This window comes from Chenopodium quinoa, unplaced genomic scaffold, assembly GCF_001683475.1.
Source record: "Chenopodium quinoa cultivar QQ74 unplaced genomic scaffold, ASM168347v1, whole genome shotgun sequence".
Taxonomy (NCBI): domain Eukaryota; kingdom Viridiplantae; phylum Streptophyta; class Magnoliopsida; order Caryophyllales; family Amaranthaceae; genus Chenopodium; species Chenopodium quinoa.
Genome location: NW_018745286.1, coordinates 6,352,650 through 6,377,054, shown reverse-complemented (window position 1 = coordinate 6,377,054; position 24,405 = coordinate 6,352,650). Strand labels below are relative to the sequence as shown.

Genomic DNA, 24,405 nt, shown 5'->3' with positions numbered 1-24,405 from the left:
AATTTTTTGCTCATTTGACAGATAATCAAATTATACAATTGGTTATGTCTTATAAGAAAGCTTTGGTTTATATTTGTTAGGATATTTGCTTTCAACTTGTTCTAACTTTCTTTTTTTTTTTTTTTGTGCTTGGTTCTAGGAACAATCTGATCCAATTCGTACAAAAAACGAAGAAACTGAACAAGATCCAAAGAAGGTATTTTATATGAGTTTTCTGGAAACTTATATTAATTCTTTGCTCATTTTTTAAATTTTTGAGTGTTTGATCACTCATATTGACATTATGACATGCCTGAAGAATTACATGATAGAAGTCAGAAACCTGTATTTAGGTTGTTAGTTGGTTTAATTGGAAACATGGAAGGAACCTGTATCATTTAATCATGAGCCATAAGCATAAGATACTAGTTATAAACCTTTTTGCTAAAAATCTTACCCACAAGACAAGTAGCAGAGGACATCCTAAATGAGCAATTAATTTTTTGCTCATTTGTCAAATGAGCAAAAACTTCAGTGCTCATATGTAGTTTAATTTGCTCATTTTTATATGACTTTGCTCATTTCACATCCACTTTGCTCATTTCATATTCACTTTGCTCATTTAATATTTACTTTTTTCATTTATATTCATCTTATTATGTATTTTTTTTTTACAGAAATGCCTTATGGAGCTTGCAACAGCATCTACAAATCTAGTCTTGGCATACATGGATTTCAGTCAAAAACATGAAGTTGTCGTCAAGTATTTTCCAAACAATGAGAAGATTCAAAAGCTGAAGAAAGATGCAATAAGCATTTGTGATGAGCACAAGATGAGCTCTAAAGCTTTGACTTAAGATATTCCTCTCTCATTTAGCCAAGATGAACAGTATTGGCGATCCAACTGTAATTGAAGCTTGGGATAGGTTTTCAAAGATTTCAGGCAATGACAAGCATGGTGAATCTACAATCAATGTTAGGGTTGGTCATCTGAATGAATCAGAACCAATTGATGTTACTAAGATTGCTGCTGAATGTGTTCACATAGCAAGTGATATATGTGATGTTGAAGCTCCATCTGTTATCATACAGCCTAGGGTTGCTGAACATGTGTTTAAAAAACTTGGAGAGTCAAGTATCAGATGTAGTTTAAGAAGTTCAGTTGCCAAAGGATGTGGAACTCCTTCATTCAGCTTAGGAATCTCTTCTCAAGAAACTGATTCTCAGGATAAGTCCCCTAGCATTGCACCTACTGATGAACCTGTAGTTGCTCCTGTCGGTGCACAAGTTGGTGCTTCTAAATCAGCTGTTGCTGCTATTGCTGATGCTCTGACTGCTCAAGAAGATCCAATTGCGCTTAAGAGAAAAGGAGATGCTGAAAATGAGAGTTGTAAAGAAGAAGCATAAAGTGCAACCATCGTTACAGATAAGATCTCCTTTTAAGTCTCGGATTATCAACATTTATACACCATTAACAACAGTTCAGAAAGGTGTTATGGATTCATTTTTTCATGAGAAGATAAATTGTTTGTAAGTATTTATTCAATTTTTCAGTTCTGGAAATTGGCAACTGACCTTATTTTTCTTTCTTAAAACAAGTCTAGCTCTATATTCTCACTTTACATATCTACGATTGAAATTATTTTACCTTCCCTAAATCTTATATGTAGTGATCCAGGGTTTTTATGCGAGGGTGAGCCTAATAGTGAAGTAATGCTATTTCAACTTGAAATGCTAAAAAATCAGAACAAAATTCATGGCGATATCATTAATGCATGGTCTATTGTTCTGAATTATAATGAGCAATATAGAGATATCAATTCTAGTGGACGTTTCTTTTTCAGTCTTAATGCAATTGTAAGTTCAACTCGTTCATTTTATTTTGTTTTATTTTGTTCATGTTCACTTTGCTCATTTCATATAATTTTTTATATTTGAATGTAGATATTGTTTTGTATTTGCAAAAGCTAATATTAGTTCTTTGCTTATTTGTCAAATGAGCAAACTATTCAATGCTCATTTGTCAAATTATTCTTGCTCATTTGACAAATGAGCAAAAAATAAATACTGAACTAATTTAAGTCTCTTATTGGAAACTAAATAACATAAAATCTTTTGATAACATATTTGAAATACAGAACTAATTTAAGAAATTTGCCTATTATAGTTATCTTCAAGGCATAATCATGTCATGGTTGATTGTTTGCACTTTGTAGTGTATTGTCTTGCGTTTGCTGGATTCTTTTGTTCCCTTTTGAACTAGCTCTGAGTGTGATGTGATGCTTCCTTTTGATTTATTCATGTCTACTTTTTCATGGGATCTGTCTTTGCAAAGTATTGTGGTAGTGGCTGAGATGACTACAGAACCTGGTTCAATGGAAGGGAAAACACCATCAAGTGTTGTGAATGTGAGTATTTTTTAGTAGGATCAGGAGACTAAATCTTTGTCCACAATTTAAAAAATAGGCACAGTTCAGGAGACTAGTGGTGACAAAAGTGTTCGTACTTGGAAGATAATTGCTAGAAAGGGTGTAGGTGGGAGTGATCCTACTTTGGTGAAAGACAAGTTGGGTAAACGCTCTCGGGAATCTGAGTTTGCTGATGATGGGGGTGGGCACATCCCAAAGAAAGTTGTTGTTCCTGTCACTAATTATTTGCTCATTTGACAAATGAGCAATTAAATTTTTGCTCATTTGTCAAATGAGCAATTAATTTCTTGCTCATTTGCCAAATGAGCAGTTAATTTCTTGCTCATTTGTCAAAAAAATTCAATTTACTCATTTTATATGACTTTTCTTATTTCATATTCACTTTGCTCATTTCTTATTTACTCTTTTCATTATATTCATCTTATTTATGTATTTTTCTTTATGTATTTTTTTAGGAATGCCTTTTTCAATACGAAAGTGATTGTGCTCAAGAAAGGAATAAAATGTTTTGTGAGGTTGTGGAATTGGAATTCAGTAAAACAATCATCCCAAAGAAAGATATTGAGCTTTTTTTTTTCCCAGTATTTGAAAACGATCATTATTATTTGGTATGTTTTAACACCACCACAGAGCGTGGTACAATTGAGGTTATTGATTACAGTGAAGGTCCTAGAGAAAACAAGAAATTTCTTAAAAATCTGGTATGGCTCAAGATTTTGTTAGATTATTTTAGAAAAATGATTAGAGTTTAGTTGTTTATCTTGATCTTGTTCTGCTTGTTCTGACTATATTTGTTCTACCTGTTTTTGTTCTTGTTTTAATTTATTTGTTCATTTTCAGAAAAGTGCATTTTCATATTTCATGGATAGTGAAGGAAGTATACAAAGTGTTGTTTTGTCAAAACAGATCAAGTCTATGGAGTCTGTACTGATTGATTTACCCTGGAAGTCTTCAAATGATGATCATTTGCATTGTGGTGTTGCAATGATGAGGCATATGGAAACGTATATGGGTTTGCAAAAGTGGAATTCAGGTTTAAAGAAAAATAATGTAAGTTTTTCACATTTCATGCTTGTTGTTGCAACTTACGGGCTATGTTCCTCTCATATAAGTATTAAATGTGGCTATGATCTAAAAGTAGCCTTGAGCTCTATTGTGATTTTTCTATATGCATCCCAATAAAACATACCAATAGTATTAAATTGCGGGCAGCTATTGCCAGTTTATCAGCCCTGAACGAAACTCCACTACATGTACTCTCCACTGCACTTTTTATCCATTTTTTATTTTAATTGCAATTTAGGTTAAAATTTGTGAGCAGCTTGTTGATATTCATGCATGAATCCATTACTTACCCTATACTTACCCTGAATTATTGCTTCATTTTTTCTCTTTGCAGGTCATAATCATTGAAAAACTTCGTTTGAAGTATAGCTTCTCAATTATTTCAAGTGAAGTAAATACTATTAACCCTGTTAAACAAATTGTCCAAAAGAAAAAAAAGGCTAAGGAAGCAAGTGATACTGAAGAAAGCTAGGGGCAGCAATCCAAGAGCATTCAACGGAGAGAATTGAAGACTGAAGTTGATCAATTGTTATGATGTTCTTAGGATTTGTATAGAACAATAGAAGTGTTAGTTTTATGATGTTCTTAATGGGACAAATGTGACAAATGTTCTTAGTTGATCAAATGTTTTTATGATTTTCTTAATGGGACAAATGTGACAAAATGTTGTTAGTTGATCAAATGTTTTTATGATGTTTTTAGGATTTTCTAAGTATAACTTTTGCTATGTCAATGTAATGGATATCATTTTCTAAAAGTTGATCTTATTAACTAAACTGTTGGTCATTTTTTAAATTAATTAACTATTTGCTCATTTGACAAATGAGTAACTAACTATTTGCTTATTTTTTAAATGAGCAAAAACTTAATTGTTCATTTGCCAAAATGAGCAAAAAGTTAATTGTTCATTTTCCAAATGATAAAATAAATATTTGCTGATTTGACAAATGAGCAACTAACTATTTGCTCATTTGCTAAATGAGCAAAGAAATGTTTCCTTATTTTTCAAATGAGTAACTAATTATTTGCTCATTTGAAAAATGAGCAAACTAATGCTTACTCATTTCACAAATGAGCAAAGAAATGGTTGTTGATTTAATGTATGATTAAAGAAATGTTTGCTCATTTGACAAATGAGTAATTAACTATTTGCTCATTTCAACAAAATTAAAAACACAAAATGCTAAATCTTATATTTATATAAAAATATTAATTTTATATTTGTATAAAAGTATCATTACACTTTGTTTGGACAATTTCTAATATCATGATGACTCAATTCACCACAACCTTTGCATAATCTCTTCTTTTTCTGGTTTTGTTCTACAGCCTTTTCTTTTTCTCCCTTCAGCCTTTTTTCACTTCTACCTCTTGTTTCAACATTTGACACATCAATCTCAGCCCCTTTCTTTTTTGAAGTCTCTTCATTTGATACCTAAACTGCAGTCCCTTTATTCTTTGAAATTTTTGGAGGTTTAACAATTATTTCAGTTGGCACACTAGCGCCAATCAATAGCTCAATGTCTTGTTCTTTTTTGTTTGTACTTCCGGCTGTTGTTCCATTATTTCTTGCAATCCTCTTAGCCTCCAAATCTTTTCTTATTCCTTGAAGATTTATCACAAGGTCTTGAATATCTTCATCTTTGCCTTCTGCCAAACTTACACAAGTGTGTATCTCTGACCATAAATCATGTAACAGTTTTTTCTTGTCTATTATATTATCACATTGCTCCAACAGGTTTCCTCCCAAGTCAAAAATTGGTTTCTTCAATGCCATAGTAGTCCATCTGTGTAGCATATACTGGTCAGGAATGGTTTCAAACCTTTTTGCTTTCCAAACCCAAAAAACAAGCAATTTCAACTTCATATTGAAATTCATAAAAGACAGAGTTAGTATATAAATGCGAAGCATGCTTTTGTATCCCTAGTGGTGTTTTGCACTCAGGATATTTGTGCTTTGAATCATTATCATTTTGACCTTTAGTGTGTCTTTGGGCCATCAATTGCAGCTTCATATCTCAAGTAAAACTCAACAAGTGACACATGAGGATTGATAAAGGAGCAGAAAAAGTTGTTTTCATTTTCAGATCTTGATGTTCTACGCATTATTCCTCCAAGGAACACATCTCTGAAATACGCCGGAATCCACTTTCCCTTATCTTGTACATATAACCTAACCACTCATGTTCTTGTAAGTTGTATTCAACCATCACCTTGTTCCACCTTTCTTCAAACTCAGCTGGTTCAATTTCAAAATGCCAAACACAAGCACATAATTTTTTTAGGAAACCAGTTTCTTCTTGCATGATTGATTTCTCCACCTTATCTGGTAACTTTTTCATTATGTGCCACATACAAAACCGATGTTCAGTCTTCTTAAACACACTTACAACAGTAATTTTCATTGCTGGATCATGATCCGTGATTATACAATTAGGTTCATTCCCCCCCCCCATTGCCTTGACAAATGATCTGAACAGCCACTCAAATGACACAATATCTTCCTTTGCTATGAAACCAGCAACAAAAGTAATGCAGCTCTTATGATGGTCAACCCCTGTAAATGGAGTAAACACCATGTTGTACCTGTTTACACATACTTTTAAATGACCAAATAATTCAATGCTCATTTGACAAATGATCAAATAATTTACTGCTCATTTGTCAAATGAGCAAATAACTCAATCCTCATTTGTGAAATAAGCAAACAATTCTTTGCTCTTTTTTCAAATAAGCAAATAATTTAATGCTCATTTTATCAAATGAGCAAATAACTCATTGGTCATTTGTGAAATAAGCAAACAATTCTTTGCTCATTTGTCAAATGAGCAAATAATTCAGTGCTCATTTGTCAAATGAACATGCAATTCAATGCCCACATACAAACTCTTATTATAGAATATTATACTTAAGGCGATATTCACTTTTCACATTGAAATTAGCAAACAATTTTATAAAGTTATTAAGTTAAGCCATGGTTATAACATAAAAATGAATTGTGATTATTATGTATTACCTGTTGGTTTGGTATGTGGTATCAACGGATACCGTATCACCAAATAGAGCATAACTCTTTTTACAAAGGGAGTCTGCCCACAATGCTCTACAAAGGCAATAATCTTCACCCATCTCAAAATCAAAGAAAAAAACGCTCCACATTAGCTTTTTGTTGGTAAAGTTATCCACAAACATTTGAACATTACTTCCTTGAATGTATGCTTATAAATCTCTATGAAATTTTTTGAAATCTTGCTTAGATGCACCAATGTTATCATAACATCCAACAATTTCCTTCATCATTCGAAAAGTTGTAACGAGACCAATATTCACCTATTTAAAGAACAAAACAGTTTGTCAAATGAACAAATAATTCAATGCTCAAAAATTTAATGCTCCTTTTTAAAATGAGGAAACAATTTAATGGTCATTTTTCAAATGAAAAAACAATATAATGCTCAATTTTCAAATGAGCAAATAATTATTTGCTCATTTGTCAAATGAGCAAACAACTTTTATTAGAACATATAGATTATTCATGAAACATAACAGACTTTAAAAGTGTTACCTTAGAATTATTCACAATTATTTTTTTGTGCAATATGTTCATTTTCCTTCCTTCTTTTTGAAAAAGACTGCAACTAGGTGTAGAAAGTGCATGTGTATGTCCCTCATGAAATTGTGACGCTATGAATTTGTTATCATCACAATGCTTTATGACAACATGTGCCTTACACCCAACACGGGTAACAAGTCTCTTCCTTTTGATTGAAGCTTTTTCTTCATTGCTTTCTCCTTCCTTGTTATTTAAATCTTTTTCAACAATATCCTTTCTTTTCTCTTTGTATCCTTCCTTATTGCATAAGATATATTGTGATTTCATTTCTTTGCTTCTTCTTTGTCTTTTAGTTGTAGACTTTCTTGTGTTGAATCCAGCAGCAAATGCGTAACTTTTATAAAATTCAAGGCCCTCTTCAAGATTATTAAACTTCATCGCTATAGCTGGTTTCAACTCATTGGGGCATATTGGAAGCCATTCTTTTGTTTCTCCAGGAGTGAGCAAAGGTGCTACTTTAGGAGAAACTACTATTGTAGGAGTAGTTGGCACATTTGTAATGGTACTAGAATGACTGTCAAGTTGTTCGTTGTTACTCATCATTTCTGACATTAAATATAATAGAAATAACAAGTCATTAACAATTCCACAAAATAGTAACAAGTGAATATGCACCCCCTTAAACACACTTACACACACATGCACACAAAAAAATTTCATTATGTAAAATTAGAACTGAAATCAGTTTCAGAAATCAGAAGTGCAAGCAGAATAATGAGGGGGCAAAGGGGATAGGTTTGTATAGGGAAGAGGAAGAAGGGAGTGTGGTTGGTGTGCAGGAAACAAACCAAGAAGAAAGTGTTGGAGCTTGTGTGCAAGCAAGCAAACCAAGGAAATCAGAAGTGCATGCAGAAAGATGAGGGGCAGGGGGTATAGGTTTGTATAGGGAAGTGGAAGAAGGGAGTGTGGTTGGTGTTCAGGAAACTGACCAAGAAGAAGGGGGTGGGGCTTGTGTGGAGGCAAGCAAACCAAGGAAATCAATGTTTATTTGTGAAATAAGTAAATAATTCTTTGATAAATGATCAAATAATTCAATGATATGTGCATCAGAGTATTATTGGTTCCACAGTTTCAAGAAGCTCACTAAAAATCTCATATCAGAACACTATATTGCTGAATCATATTTTTAACCATATTAATTACTACTTAGAGCATAAATCTTACACTCACTCACTCACTCACTCACACGCACACACACACACACACACACACAAACACAGAATCTAAAATTAGAACTTAAATCAGTTTCAGAAATCAGTAGTTCAAGCATAAATCAGTTTCACAACCTTGTGATTATATGTCTATGTGATATTTAGAACAACATTGATAATAAAAGGATATTAGTAGGTTTACAACACAAGAACGATTGTACTTTGCTCATTTTATAGTTGCTCTTTTTTTGGTATTTGCTCATTTTAATTCTTTTTGCTCATTTTAATTATATATGTTCAATTTACATACCTTCAATTGAAACACACACACACACAAAATAATTTCAGAATCTTAATTTAGAACTGAAATCAATTTCAGAAATTGTCTAAAAAAAGTAATGATACTCATAATTGAAATCACACTTTTTTTGGACAATTTCTAATATTACGATGACTTCAAATTAAGCTAATTACTCCAAATCCACCAATGTATCTCCTAGGTTGCTGCCTACAAAATCCATACACTCTTACACACACACACACACACACACACACACACTCTAACACATACACTCTGACACTCACTTACACACACACACACACACACACACATAGTAATTTCAGAATCTAAAATTAGAACTGAAACCAGTTTCTGAAATCAGAACACACATAAGTGCTCAATCTAAGAAGCAAAACCACTAACAAAACTAACTATACTAGCAGCAATAACAAGAATGCAACAATGATGCTCAAATTTAAAATAACAACACAAGAACGATTGTACCACAACAACACAGCTTATTTTGCTCATTTTATAGTTACTCATTTTTTTTTTTGTATTTGCTCATTTTAATTTTATATGTTCAATTTACAATCTTCAACTGAAATACTCAAATCGAAAATTGAGCTCATTCAATTGGACATATTAACATTAACAAGCAATTTATCAGTTCTTAAATACTCAATTCGAAAATTTCTCATTGAATTTTAACGAATATAATCGAATTTTTTAACTAAAATTATCAAAAAAATTTAACGAACAATTTGAAATTCTCAAATACGAACAATTTGAAATTCTCAAACACTAAGATTAACATGCAATTGAAAAACTTTTTGTAAATTTTGATGCTAAGATTAAACTAAGATCATTGAATTTACAAAATTTATAAAACTAAAAGAATTACAAACCTCAATAATTTATGCAAATTGATACTCGTGAACAAGAAGAGGAGAGAGAAATTGTCGAGTTTAAAAAGACGCCATTGATAAATTCTTGAAGCTTCGTGGTGGAGAGAGAGCAGAGCAGAGATTGGAGTTTCGTGGTGGAGAGAGAATAGAGCAGAAGCTTAAAAACAGTTAAGTATGGTTGTTAGAGAAGGTTTGTTAGAGAATGTTTATATCATTAATCTAATGGTTGAGATTTGTCCTCACATAAATGATATGTTCTCACATAAAGGGTGGTTCTCACCAAATCCCGACCCTACAAACTTTCAAACTAGCGAAATTAGCTTTATGTGAGATTTGTCCTCACATAAATGATATGTTCTCACATAAATTGCAGAAATTAGCTAAAAACTACTAAAGTTACAAAAACACTCAAATTAAGATCCCTAGAGTGACATTATGTTACTCATCAATATAGTGCATGTATTCTTGTTTAGGTTTCTCACAATATTGTACTTATTTGGAATATTGGTATGGCCAAATTTGGTACAAACCAAAGTAGCATTCCACGCATGACGAAGTCAACCTTGGAGTCTACGATCCTGTTGTCAAAAGAGGTTGGAAAATATTCCTTCATTAAGAAAGAAAATCCTACTTTCGTGTGGCTATCAATAGAATATCAAGGAAAGACTACACCAGTTCCTACAATTAAGGAACTATATTGTTCTAATGACATAGCAAGTTGTCATGACAAATATCTCTGTCATAACCTGCGTCGCGACCGACATTTAATATTGGCGACCAGTATTCCTACTAGCATCGCGACCACTGTGGCAACCATCATCACTAATTTGTGATCAGTGTAATGGCGTTTTTGGTCCATGATGGACGTCATGATCAATGCCATCGTTGACACTGACATTAATAACTGACGACCAATGCCGACAACCAATGACCGGCGTTGATGACCAATGATACTGGACTAACTAGATGATGCCAAAGAGCTTTGGAATAAGTCAAAGTTGTTACTTATGTTTCCTAGAATCATAAATATAATACATGTATGTGTAGTCCAACTTTAAATAATTTTCATTATAAGATATGCTCAATATATATCTCCCACAATGCAAAAAGAGATAATGCATATATTTGTAAGTAAGGTGCATTCAAATATAAGAAAAGAGATTGAAGAAGCAAAGTTTTGTGTGATATTTGATGAATCACCAGATATATCACTTTTAGAACAAATGGCAATTGTTCTAAGATTTGTTGATGAAAATGGTGTATTAAAAGAACGTTTTCTTGATCTTGTTCATGTGAAGAATACATCGTCATTGACCTTGCTACAAGCATTGTATCATGCTTTAGCTTATCATAATTTGAATGTGAAGAACATACGTGGCCAAGGATATAATGGGGCATCAAATATGCGAGGGCAATTCAACGGATTAAAAGCTTTGTTGTTGAAAAAATTTCGTTATGCATACTATATTCACTGTTTTACTTATAGGCTACAATTAACCTTGGTTGCTGCAACTAGAGAAGTGATCCCCATTAAACAATTTGTCACCAAGTTGGCTATCATTATTAATCTTGTGGATGCATCTTCTAAACGCCATGATGAGTTAGAAGCTGCTCAACATGATAAATTAATAAAAAAAAATTGCAAATGATGATGGGTTTGAAACTGGAAGAGGACTTAATCAGCTAGGCAGCCTACAACGTGCGGGTGACACTCGATGGTCATCTCATTTGAACTCTATCATCAGCATGCATAGACTCTATAAAGCTACAGGTAAAGTTCTCCAAAATTATTGAAGAGGGTAATCGAACTCAACGTTCAAAAGCTGATGCAGCTTTTGATACAATTAATGTCTTATGAGTTTGTATCTCTCTTACATCTAATGAAGAAATTATTGACACTAAGTGATAATCTTTATCAAGCATTGCAACGTCGTACTCATGATATTGTGAATGCCGTGGGTCTTGTTTCAACGACAAAGGAATTGATCTAGAATTTCAAAGACAATGGATGGAATGATTTACTTCTTGAAGTTGCATAATTTTGTAAGAAAAATGGTGTGAAATCCCTGATATGACAGCTCCTTACACTGCTGGTAAAGGACGATCTCGTCTTCCGATTAACATAACAATGGAGCATCATTATCAAGTTGATTTATTTATAGCCGCAACTGATTCACAACTACATGAAATTAATAATAGATTTAATAAGCAGATGGTTGATCTTCTTTCGCTAAGTTCAACATTGGATCCTAAAGATACATATAAGTCCTTTGATGTTGATAAGATATGTCTCCTTGTTAGCAAACATTACCCTGAGGACTTCTCTACTCAAGAGAAATGTCGACTTTCTTTCGAGTTGGAACATTTTTACTTGGATGTTCAGAGGAACCCAAAGCTACAAAATGTGTCCACCTTAACACAACTCATCAAGGTATTGGCAAACACAAGAAAAGCTACTACTTCATATCCTCTTGTTGATAGGTTGATCCGTCGTATTTTAACTATCCCAGTCTCAACGACGACATGTGAACGCGCATTTTCAGTAATGAGCATTGTCAAAACTACTCTTTGGAATCAAATGAAGGATGATTTTCTTAGTGACATTTTAGTAGCGTACATTGAAAAGGTGCTTGCAAAAAAAAAAAAAAAAAAAAAAAAGGAGTTAGACTCTTTGATTGATGAATTCGCTAGTTTGAAAGTTCGTAGCGTACAACTAAAATAGAATTATTTTTAATGTTACTTAGTTAGTACTAAGTGGAATCAGAATATTGGATTTTGAAGTACATTTTGGATATATATTTTTGGTTTTAAATTTTTTGTCGGTTGACCCAGTGGATTTAAAATCCTGGCTACGCCCCTAAACATAAGGTAAATACTATTGGCCTAAAAGCCTAAAAAGTTCATACAAGAGTAGAGGTGGCAATGTATTTGGATTTAATGGATCTAGATACGTTTTATATGATCTGAATCCCCAATTTTTGGACCCAACGATCTATTTTGATGGACTGGATCCAAATCTAAATCCTATTTTTGAGATCCGAATCCGACCCGGGGATCCCTTTTTAATTTTATTATTTTATTATGATATTATTTAAGATTTATATATTAATTAATTTAACTTTCTAATATAAATATACCTATAATTATTTCTAGTATTACATTCTCTTTTTTTTTTTTGTAATTTTAATACTTTATTATGTTAAATCTTGAAATTAAACCACAAAGTTCAATACTTTCTAATCACAAAATACCCAAAAAAAATTGTCTAATGAAAATAGATGCCCGAAAACATGAAATTAATACACCTAGTTATTTAAACCCAAAAATTGAAGCTTTAACAATCTAAATTTTATTTAGAATCATAATAATTAATCTTTAACATTATATAAATATAATATAATTAGATAACTTAATTAAACGTTTTAAAACCTGACCTAAAATCATGAAGAATCATGGAATAAACCCTAGTTTTCTTAATTAATAAAAATCTGAAATTTCAACTATAAAGAGTCATGAAATCATAATTTGGCATGCTTTATAATCTTTATAACAAGAACCATGAAGAATAATAATCTCAATTAAGAACATAAAATTTTGAAGCTTTTAAACTAGATTATAAGATTGAAGAAAAAGAGAGAGAAGAGGAAATAATGAAGAAGACCGACAGTGGTGGCAGGTCGGTGGTTTGAGCGGCACCGGGAAGCAAACAAGCGGCGAAAAAGTGGTGGAGTAGCGGCAACTGTAGGGTGTAGTAAGGGTGTTCAAAAATACCTAATCCGATTAACCTGACCCACTGACCTACCGACCCGGTAAATTTCAAGCAGGTATTTGTCATATTTTTTCAAAATTAATGGGTTGGATACCCTACCCACTAATAAATAAGTGTAGCAGGTCGGATCATAGACCGCCCTTTCTGCTAGGCGGGTACCCGTTGACCCGTCAAGCACCTCCTCTATTTTTTTTTTTTTCTAAGTATATAGTACATTGCTATTATTAGAGTTTTATGCTCCCTTTTCAATACTTTGGCAACCACCTTCTCCTCTATCTCTCCTTTCCCTCTCTTTCTCATATCTCCTCTCTTCCCTACAAACGTTGTCCTTTCTCCTTCGTTCTATCTCTCTCCTCGCCAAACACTCTCCTCCTCCCTTCCTTCAATTCGTTCTCTCAAATCTTCTTCGCCTAATTTTCTCCTCGAATCTCTCTATTATTGCCTCGAATTCGTCGCATATGAGCTTTCGATTTTGATGTCAAACTATGGCCGACCGTAAGATTGATATGCTTGACGATCTCCTTCAATTTTGATAGTGATGGGTCCGAGTTCAGATTTAAATTTGAAAGGTGATGTTCATTTTTAATTGTTAATAGTGTTTTTTTTTATTTTGTCGTAATTGTTAGTGGTGTTTTGCCTAGATAAAGTATTGCACGCATCCTTCAATTTTGGATTTTAATTTAGTGTGGTCTTTGATAATTGTGGTTTAAAGTGGAAGATTGTAAATCGTTAATTCAGTTCTTTTTTTTTCTTTTTTTTTTTTTTTTTTTTTTTTGGTTTTGTAATTGATTACATTTTTGTATAATGAGTTTTATACGTAGTTCTCGGTAATAAGTACTAAAACTATGAAATACGGCAATATTTTATTTTGGTAAGTTATAAATTCGGGTACCCAATGACCCCGGGTCGGGTCATGGGCCTAGTAAGATCCGAGTATCCAACCAGATATGAACACCCCTAGCATAAAGACAGCAGCAAGAACTTTTTTTCTTTCTTGGTCGTGAATGTAGAGGAAAGAAGAGGCAAACAATAGTATTTTTTTTTTTCTTTGAGAAAAACCGATTGAACTTCATTAAGATAAGTCCAATTCCGCAAGGCTTATAATACCTTCCGGGAAAGGGGCAAAACATACATGTTCCGGGGATCCGGAGAAACATGATCTAACAAGTAAGTGTGCTACAGTATTACCTCCGCGTTTAACAGGACTACATTTAAAGAAAGAGAAAAAAGAACTCAAAGAAATGATACGGTCAATAACCATATGGAGATAATTGTAGCCTCGCCTGTGTTCATTTACCCGTTGTACAACTCCAAGGGCATCACTCTCAAGCCAGATCTTCTCAAATCCCAACCGAATAGCGAGCTCAACCCCATATTGCATTGCAATAGCCTCTGCTATCTTCACGTCCCACTGACCTCTATATTTTTTCATGCCTGTAAATAGGATCTCACCCCTGCTATCTCTCGCAACAGCGCCTATAAGGCAAACAATAGTATTAATAGTAGTAGTATGCGTGAGTTGAGGGGATGCTTTATGGGTTTTTGTGAGGAATTAAGGAGTGGGTTTAAGGGTTTTTTTATAAGAAGGGATTTTGTTTCCCAATCCAAGTAGAAGTAGGATTTGTGTTGTTTGGGCTTAGTTAGGATCTGAATTTTCTTCTTATTTTGGCTAGGTGAATTGGAAAATATTTAAGATTATTTTAAAGGTTGTTAGAAAAGATCATTGTACACCAACTAAATTTTTTTAATGGAAATATAGTAATTATTGTTAAAAAAATTAATCTAAATCCAATTCCGCCAAAGTTATGATACTTTGGGGAAATGAACCCAAACGAACAAGTTCCGAAGCAACACCCGTGTCCCATTTAGCTACAAGATGAGCAATAGTATTACACGATCTTTTGACATGAGAAAAATACGAACATTACATAACATGCTATCTTTCTTAATATCATCATCATAACCAGATACATTACCAATAATAATCCTTTCGTAACAGTAGTCTAATTATATTTTTCACTTCATACCATAGAAAAGTACTATAAATATGAGAAAAAAGGATAGCATTCCCCACTAAATTCCATTAATACTTAAAGTATATATACAAGCTGTAAAGCATCACATAATACTCTGCCGTACAATTCTAGAGTATTATCCTTAGTTTATTACTTTATTGCAATAAAATAATGTTAGAAAAATTACTTGAAATAAAAAAATTATTACAAATTCAACTTTTACATACTAATTTTATTTTTTTAAATTATTAGACATACAAAAAAGTGAAGATGAATTGAAATATCACACTTTAGCTACAATTGAAAAATTGCTTCAACGTACTACCCATAGCCTTAAACAATTTCCGCCAATGTCATATCCAGATGAAACTTTAATCTCTGATGAGCTTAATAAACTTATTCAAGAACTTTGTTATGCTAGAGATTCCATGGATATAGAATATAAAAGACTACTTTCATGTCTCACACACTAGTGGAAAAAACACTATTAACAACTGGCAAAAAGTGGCTTTTAGCAAATGACGCATGGGGCTGCTATTGCGGGGGCTACTAATGAGAATATTATTTGCAACTCGCGCTTGTTTGTTGCTAATAATCATTATTCGCAACTAGCGTATTTAATGGCCCGTTGCAAATACTCCTCATTTTAGTTGTAAAAACGAATTATTCGCAATTGGTTGTGTTTTAGCCCGTTGCTAATAATTATTATTTGGAACTGGCATTAAACTAGGCCAGTTGCGAATACTGCTTGTTTAAATGTATGTAAAAGAGTTTTATTCGCAACTGGCCTAGTCCTTCGCCCGCTAATGATTATTTTCAGCTGGCATTCAACTAGGCCAGTTGCGAATAATATTTATTTAAAATACATTAACGTGTTATTCGCAACAAGCGTAGTTTAAAGCCCGCTGCTAATAATAATGCTTATTTGCAGGTGGCATTAAACTAGGCCAGTTGCAAATATATTTATATTTTTTTTTAAATTGCAAAAAAATAATTAAACCACACGTGAACCACCATAGATATAATAACAATTAGCTTAGCCATCACAAAACTAATAATTAAGAAACAGTAAATTTTTTTAATAAAATATGACAGAATTTCCTTTGTAATTTGAACTAATCCACCCAATCAATTTGGGGATAATAATCAATCATCAACCTGTCAAATTACAATACGTCTCGCGATAATCATACATCAAACCATTTATCTTCACAATCCCCCAAAAAAATCTCAAATACTAAGAGTTGAGTACACATTTCCATCTAAAAAATCTAAATTAAACTAAGATTAATCTTTCAATAAATATTTAGTTCTAAAGAACCTGGACCATTGCTCCCGAATTTCATTGAGTTCACCATCATTGTATGATGCATCTCTTCCCAAATACACCTTAAAAAAATAATTAGAAATTAGGCTAAATGTTAGTCAAAGTAAATACATAATATACATACTACAGTGTCATGAACTTTTTAGAAATTTAAATTTGATTAATACTTTGTAACACACATTGGGATCACGCAACAACAAGGCATCATCACATGCACGAGCAGCCACATACCTCAGTAGCATGCAACGATCACAAATGCACCAGCCAATGATCAGCCATCACGTGGGCTAATCACATATACCAGACGAGAAAAGGGAGCCTTGAAGGGCAAGGGTGGTGGAGCAGCACAAGGAACAGGGCAGCAGTCATATGCAGTCATACAGCAGCCAAATGGTGCATATCAGACAAATGATTAGGTGGGATCCTTTTTGACAGCCATTGGCTGAGTGTACATATAAACAGGGGGAGAAAGGGGTAGAGCTACGTAGCTGATTATTGTGTAATGAAATCCTAGAGACTCGTGGCCTCAAGTCACCCTTAAGAGAGTAGCAGCCTCAAGCTGCCCTTGTAAGAAACTTGCTTGAATAAATGAAAAATCCCACCTTTCTTCCCTCAAATTCATTTCTTTCTTTCCTTAGTTGATTAATAGTAGCTGTTATTACTAGTGGTTCGTTACATAGCAGACGAACAAGGGTTAGGTGGGAGCTTATGGACAGGTTGTTTTTCTTTCTTTTTTTTTTGAGAAAACCCATCAAAAGGGCTATATTATATTAGATCAGAGCAAGCAAGCTCAACAAAGTAACCTGTAGTGGCCAACATATTACCTAGCTAGTGCAGTCATACCTAAAACAACAGCCAAAAAACTTAATATATTACAAGAGATTCAAATAGCATGGAAGACAAAAGATGGGCAGATCAAGCACAACTTCAGGAACTATAGCAGCAAGGGCTTAAATCGCATTCAGAGCTTCCATTTGGGCATCAAACGAGTCCTTGATGCACTCCGAAACAATTAAGTGATCTTTTTGGCCAACTGCCATCTTGATCCCAACAACACAATGGTATTAAGTTCTGTTCTTTTTCCCCAGGTTAGTTAAATTTCTGCTGATTTTGATGCTACTGTGGTATTATGTCAATATTGTAATCTCTTTAGGTTCGGGTTTGGGTTCAGACTGCTAGCAGCAGTCTGTTATGACAATTACAGAAATGCATAATCACTAGAAAGGGTAGTTGTCAGTCACGAGAATGATGAGGGAAAGCTAGAGAAATTGGAGAAACAACCACACTTAGTAAAACTCCCTTTGAGACACAGAACAGCTGAGGGGAAAGGGAGGAAGAAAGACAATCAACAAAGCAAAGCACTTCAAGCAACAGCCACATTCCACCAAGATGCAAGACAATCAACAAAGTAAAGCAAGTAACAATCGAGAAAGATAACAGCACAACATAGACAAAAACATATGAGATTGTTTGCACCATACTGCCAACATATATTCATTAAAAGGGGCAAGTTAACTGACCTCTTTCAAATTTCCCTTGCATTCACGGTATGTAGAAATGATTTCATACATGTATCTCATCACATAGTATCCGGAATCAATATCTCTTGGTTGTTGTGCGCACTAATACATGGAAATATAACATTAGATACATTAATATATATATAATAATTATACGAAAAATTGCTAGGAAATGGGAAAACACATATGTACCTCCATTCTATACAATCATTATTCAACAACAAACATAAGGATACACAAATATACAACAAACTACAGAGACATTCTACTAAAAAAAATGAATAATTTGTACTGAAAGCCAAAACCCCAAGCTTCAACAATGTGATTTGGTGGTCTCCAAAATTAACCAACCATAATTTTATTCTCATTCTGTATCAAATAAACATCAAAATATATAATTAAATCACCAAACCAATACATGTATCATCATCGAGTGTAATTGACGCCTCAACAAATCAACAAACTTTGAAAAACACCCACATACATTAACATTTAGCTACTTCTTCTGATTAAATAATAATCTAGCGAAAGGATGAAGATCGAAAGTTAACAATTCGATTTTAAATCACAAATACAAGTCATAATCATATATTTCGACTATCAGATCCGAGAATTCAACCGGAAAATTTTGGGCCTAAAATGTTGGACGACGACGATAACTTAACAAAGCTAAGAAATCGAATGACAAAAACATAACGATATGAGAGATAGGAAAAAGAAAATTACCAGTGAAGTCTGGAAATTGGTAAGTATTACTGAGAATTCGTCGGTCTGATTGCAGAGAGAACCTAAAAAGAAATTAAAGTGGTGCTACTGAAATGAAACACTTATGAACTAATTCGTCCGTATAACCCAATGATTGTGAAATTTATAGTCGATGATTACTAACCCAAATTGATACTCGATGATTTTAAAGAAAAAAAACAGAATTTACCTAGATTGTGAAATTGATACTTCAATTCAATGGAGGATTCAGAATAAGACTTCAATGGAGAGGAGAGGAGAGGAGAAAGAGACGACGTCATTTGCATGCATCAATGGTGTGTAGAAGACACTTCAATGGGGGATTCAGAATAAGACTTCGTTTAGGGTTTCGTCCTACAAAATTAGGGTTTCGTACATGGAGAACAGGGCTGGAGGAGAGTTGGAAGCAACGGAGGAGAGGGCTGGAAGAGAGTTAGCAACAATGGAGGAGAGTTAGCAGCTGAAATTCAGCGAAAATGGAGAAGGCGGGTTATTGAAATTTTTATGAGAGAGAAGGCGGGTTATTGGAATTTTTTCTGACAGAGAAGGCGCCTTATAAGAATTGGAAGACCTTGTTTTAGCAGCTGGCCTTCCAGTGTCAGAGCTAGGCCATTAGATGACTAAGATATCTTGGTCATGAAATTATTTAGGATTTTTTAATGTAAACAGACAAATTTTTGACCAGTTCTCCCATATTGAATAAACCTATAAATCTGCCCATATTGGAAAGAAGTTTACCATTTTTCGTCCAAAATGGACTGAGTTTATAGGCAACCGGTTATTCAAGTCAACATTACCCATGTTGACCTCTGGGAAGTTAATAAAATATATAAAAAAAAAATAAATAAATAAATAAATAAATAAAAAATTAAATAAAAACTTCAATGGCAACTCCACCATAATCACAGGATAAGCCGCCAACCTAAGCTACCAAACCACAACGTAGCTGACCCTCACCACCCTCGAAAATACCCACCACTCAAACCACCATACCCACGTTCAAATGAAACCAGCCACCACCACAAAACCAGCATACCCCCTGAAAATTCAACACCCAAAACCAACCACTAGCCCCTGAAAATACACCACCCGAAACAAGCAGTCACCAGCCCCCTAAAAATCCACCACCTGAAACTAGCCACCAGACACCTCAACTACTTCCTCCGTCCCCCAGCCACCTGCCCTGCCCCGCCAACCATGTCTATCCCCTGCTCGCCATCATCACGCAACAATAACCAAACCGAACACCACCAAATACGCACCAAAATAGCAGCCCAAATCGACACCAAAAGTATCAATTTTAGCAGCAATTCACTCAATTTCATCAGCAAATTTCAGGCTACGAAAAAAAGGGTGACGCGAGAGGGGAAACACAACAGGGGGAGGATTTCGTGGGTGACTGGGTTTCGAGTTTAGGGGGTTTCACTGTGGCTGGGTGGTCGGGTTCAAAGGGGTTTCATGGGGTAGTCTAGGGTTTCAAGGTGGTCGATTTTAGGGGTTTAGGGGGTTTCATGTCAGGTGAGATGGGGTATGGTTGGGAGTTTGAGGAGGAGGTATGGTGGGGTTGGGGTTTCGGGTTGAGGTCTGGTGGTGGTGATCATGATGAAGTTGCCATTGAAGGTTGAGGATGGCTGGTTGTGGGCGGGGTGACTGGTCGTAGGTGAGGGTAGCCAGTTCTAGGGGAGGAGATGGTGGTGGAGGGGGTGGCAGCTTGGTCGGAATTAATGGAGGGAGGAAGGAAAGGGAAAGGGAAAAGGGATAAGGAGGAAAGGGAAATTTAAAAAAAAAATATTGACCAATGATTTAATGACAAGTGGACTTTTACTTGGTATAACAGGTAGGGTGACTTGCTTGGTCCATTTTGGGCGAAAAATGGTAAACTTCTGTCCAATATGGGCAGATTTATAGGTTTGTCCAATATGGGAGAACCGGTCAAAGGTTTGTCTGTTTACGTTAAAAAAATCCAATTATTTATTATTACTAGTTGTGGATCCGCGTGCGTTGCGCGCGATTCCCCAAGTTATCGGGATTAGTTATTTAGTATTGATCATTTGGTAATTAGAGAAAGATTATGGAAGAATTAGTTGATGTATTTGTGATTATATATGAGTGATAAGTAATTAGTTTTAGGAAGGACTAATGAATATATATGTATATGTCTGTCAAAAAAACTTTTATTGTAGCTTCATTAGTTATATAGCTGAGGTTTCACATGAAATGATTTTATATTTACAATTGTTGAAAAATGATGTTGAAGAAGAGACAAAGATGAAGATGGATGGTATTCTATAAGCAGTGAAGCTGCAAAGATGCCTTTTTCTGAAAATGAGGTCATAGTAACTCAATCGGATGCAGAAGATTGTAATGAAGGCTATATTGGTGGGGATGTTCAATATGATGATGGCCATCTAGTTGAAGTTGTACCAGAATTAATTTTGTCTCCTAAATATAGAAACAATCAAGATATGTATGAAGGTAATGCTTAGTTTGCTACAGATATTACTGTTGTAGGCTATGTAGTTTGTGATAGAATCTCTGTAGTTTATTTTGCTTATTGAATCTAGTGATTAAGGTGTCCTTAAATTCACTCTGTTGCTAAGATGTAACTTTAGTTCTGCTTTGTATAATGAAAGGTTTTATGACCTATTTATATAGTTGGTCTTTGATTAAGTGTTTTATTTTTGTATAGTGTTTTAAAAACCTGTTTTGATTGATACAATGCTTTATACATAAAGATTATTCAATTTTAGAAGTAAAGATGCTTTGCAAAGTTGAAGCAGCAAAGTAAAGTAGAATGCCTTTTCTATTTTATAAAGATAGATTTAGTACATATAACTTCATCCAAAATATATATGAAATATGTTTTTCATAAGAACATGTACTATCTACGCTACATGTTCATTGAAAAGCATCAAAACATTTACCCTAGGTTTACAGAAACTAATTACTTAGGTAGTTTAATCTGATCTATCTATAGATAAAGTGTAATGTAGGAACACCAATTAGCACTTGTGTTTCTTCACAACCTTTCAAAAGGCCTACAATCTATTAACATCAATTCTTTCTAGTAGGCTATTTAAAGTTTAAGTCTACAAAATAAGCAAAATGCAGCAACGACATACATTGCCCTTAATAGTCTCTAAACCTAGAGTGCTGTAAAATAAGTAAAATGCAGCATTTATATATTGCTATTTCTAAGCTGAATATATATTCTAGCAAAAGGGATTCTCACCCAAGCTTGCAAGAGTTGCATTTCATATTTCATGGTGTGGAACTGGTGCTTCAAATTTTCCTGTTTCTTGGCTATGTTCTTCTTCTTCTGTTGTAGCATCAGCAACTGCTATGGTGTTCTCTTGTTCAGGAGAAGAGATGTTGTTTAACATAGTGTTAGTTTCATTGAGCATCTGCTGCTGCTTTCTCTTCTGTGATGTTCGCATTTGTTTATGCGTCGACCAATTAGGGAATGGTGTTTTGTTAGAGATTATGTCTTCGTGGTTATTGATATCTGTAATGGCAACTGATTCTAGTGACCATTTGACTGTGTTGCTAGCAGTCAAGGCCGGTGTCGGTCCAACTTTGAAATGGAACAGTTTTGAATTGATCTTCATTTGTTGAATGGTAAAAGACATTAAGTCTTGCTGTGATAATATTAGTATTACTGTGAGTATTTGGAATGAAACAGGGTACAAAACCTTTTTGCAGTAAATGTATTTCTCATTTAATCTACATATTGATTAATTGAAACAAAAAACTTACATTTTTCTTCATAGCACAGAGCTGATCTGCCTTCATTCCAAAGATTTTCTTTGTTTCATTGTTCAATGTTGTGAAGGAGATGCTGTCAGTAGTGTCAACAGCGTCAAAAGTAAACGCAACTCTGCATCAAATGTTTGAATACACAGAAAAAAAAAAAAGAAAGAGTAATTATAATTAACAAAATTATATGCAATTAGTTGTAGTAAGAGTTAAATTTGCCTAAAACAAGACAATGTCTCTCGTGTGTAGCATTTTCTGCATGCAAGTGTCTTCCTTCTGGATAATTTGTGGGTTTTCCACATTGGAAGCAGCATAAGTATATAACCTGCTGGTCTAATGTTGTAGATTGTATAGTTGCAGGTATCCAATACCTTTTATATTGTAATGCATTTTGTGGCTGTGATAAATTACCACAGTCAATTTGGTTAGATGATTAGACTGAAGTTTGATCTATAAAAGAAAAGGAACTGCATGTATGTAATGTATGGATGTATAGTTTAATCAATAAACCTTCTATTCCTTCAAGTATTGAATTGTGACAGTTCCTTGGTGCTTTTGAGGATAACGAACTTGTAAAATTCTGTCCTGCCGATCTAATAACAACTGTGTAAGCTTTGCCCTGTGGTATTGATATTGTGTTAGAATAGGTTACATAAAGTGGAATATATTTCAGAAGTTACTTAGTGTAGCCTAAATATCATTCACGCAGAACATTGGCTCTATCACCCTCTGGATTGTAGATAATTTTAGTGCACATTCCAGTAGATAAAGAAAACCCTATAAGGAAAAAATGGTAATTAGCTATTTGCAATGCTATACAGTGTACTCATTGTTTAATAGGCAATACTAACCTTGTAAGCTGCTGGGTTTAACTTATGTGAATCCAACTACTATGAACTTTTCAGCCCACACGTTCAAAGTGTCGCATGTACTCCCAGCAAGATGATTCCACATATTAACAATTATAGGTTGTGTATTTCTATCAAAACAGAATAGAGATTAGATCGCTTCTACCTAGGCTATTGAATTGTATAATGATGTTAATGTGAAAGATAATGAAAATAGCCTTACGTTTGGTCTGTTATAATGACCTCTCTAACATAGTCCTGCTGACCATAAAATGAGTCAACCAGCCGAGCTTCTTCTTCTACAAATAACACTATGCCTAACACGTCTAGAAATAGGATGCAAATGTTATTGGTTATCTTATTAGTATTTTCTTAGGCTTTATAAGTGTATTAGTTTGATAAACCATATGTAGAATCGTCACAAATATCTTCTGTAAAGGTGGCTACTAGTTTCAGTTCTGCAATAAATTGATGTTAAATCACACATAGGGTATCAACAAAGCTCTATGAAAAGAATAATTTACCATACCACATATTTCATCTAGAAAATGAGCTGTAGCAATTGAAGATATTTTAGCAAAATCAGGTTGAGCATGACTACTTATTGGACATATTGGATGAATCAAAGCTGGTGCTCCAATAGTTAGTTCGTATGAAATTTTTGTAATAGCAATCTCCAAATGTTTTGGCATCAGTTTCACGGGAGTATTGCTAATTTCATAGAGCCTATTCATTGAAAATTTTGGTCCAATAGTTTGTATTTCATCTTCAATCAAACGACCATGTATCAAAGCTCCCTATTTAACAAAAATGATGAGTCTATGTGTTAGAAAAATGTATATGCTATATGAATATAAATTAGACATGTTTGATAAAAATAGCAATGTTGAAATAGAGCATTATCTTACATTTTGCATAAATAATTATATAAAACTAAGCATTTTCTTATATAGAGATCATATTGATTTTTCACTTATATAACAGTATGTATATGGAAATAC

The 24,405-nt window shown here is 33.9% G+C and overlaps 4 protein-coding genes across 4 annotated transcripts; 1 reads left to right on the top strand and 3 right to left on the bottom strand.

The window, feature by feature from the left end:
- Window positions 1–4,908: 4,908 nt before the first annotated feature.
- Window positions 4,909–5,340, bottom strand: LOC110712104. The gene has a single exon (XM_021890522.1). It carries the CDS (start codon window positions 5,338–5,340, stop codon window positions 4,909–4,911), a length of 432 nt encoding a protein of 143 aa, XP_021746214.1.
- A 6,156-nt stretch (window positions 5,341–11,496) lies between these two features.
- Window positions 11,497–12,266, top strand: LOC110712102. The gene is made up of 2 exons (XM_021890521.1): window positions 11,497–12,051; window positions 12,258–12,266. Exons 1-2 carry the CDS (start codon window positions 11,497–11,499, stop codon window positions 12,264–12,266), a joined length of 564 nt encoding a protein of 187 aa, XP_021746213.1.
- A 3,995-nt stretch (window positions 12,267–16,261) lies between these two features.
- On the bottom strand, window positions 16,262–21,463 carry LOC110711836. Its single transcript, XM_021890270.1, has 4 exons — window positions 18,991–21,463; window positions 18,783–18,844; window positions 18,057–18,158; window positions 16,262–16,598 (listed from the first exon to the last, which is right to left on the bottom strand). Exons 1-4 carry the CDS (start codon window positions 19,085–19,087, stop codon window positions 16,497–16,499), a joined length of 363 nt encoding a protein of 120 aa, XP_021745962.1. The 5' UTR covers window positions 19,088–21,463; the 3' UTR covers window positions 16,262–16,496.
- A 339-nt stretch (window positions 21,464–21,802) lies between these two features.
- LOC110712031 lies at window positions 21,803–23,326 on the bottom strand. The gene is made up of 2 exons (XM_021890457.1): window positions 22,557–23,326; window positions 21,803–22,438 (listed from the first exon to the last, which is right to left on the bottom strand). Exons 1-2 carry the CDS (start codon window positions 22,590–22,592, stop codon window positions 22,055–22,057), a joined length of 420 nt encoding a protein of 139 aa, XP_021746149.1. The 5' UTR covers window positions 22,593–23,326; the 3' UTR covers window positions 21,803–22,054.
- Between the last annotated feature and the right edge of the window lie 1,079 nt (window positions 23,327–24,405).

Coding starts and splice junctions, on each gene's coding strand:
- LOC110712102 (XM_021890521.1), top strand. CDS start 11,497: ATGACAGCTCCTTACACTGCTGGTAAAGGACGATCTCGTCTTCCGATT.
- LOC110712104 (XM_021890522.1), bottom strand. CDS start 5,340: ATGAAGTTGAAATTGCTTGTTTTTTGGGTTTGGAAAGCAAAAAGGTTT.
- LOC110712031 (XM_021890457.1), bottom strand. CDS start 22,592: ATGAAGGCAGATCAGCTCTGTGCTATGAAGAAAAAT. Junction 22,439..22,556: donor TCTGTGCTATGAAGAAAAAT/GTAAGTTTTTTG, acceptor ATATTATCACAG/CAAGACTTAATGTCTTTTAC.
- LOC110711836 (XM_021890270.1), bottom strand. CDS start 19,087: ATGCAAATGACGTCGTCTCTTTCTCCTCTCCTCTCCTCTCCATTGAAG. Junction 18,845..18,990: donor GTATCAATTTCACAATCTAG/GTAAATTCTGTT, acceptor ATTTCTTTTTAG/GTTCTCTCTGCAATCAGACC. Junction 18,159..18,782: donor CCAATTTCCAGACTTCACTG/GTAATTTTCTTT, acceptor TCCATGTATTAG/TGCGCACAACAACCAAGAGA.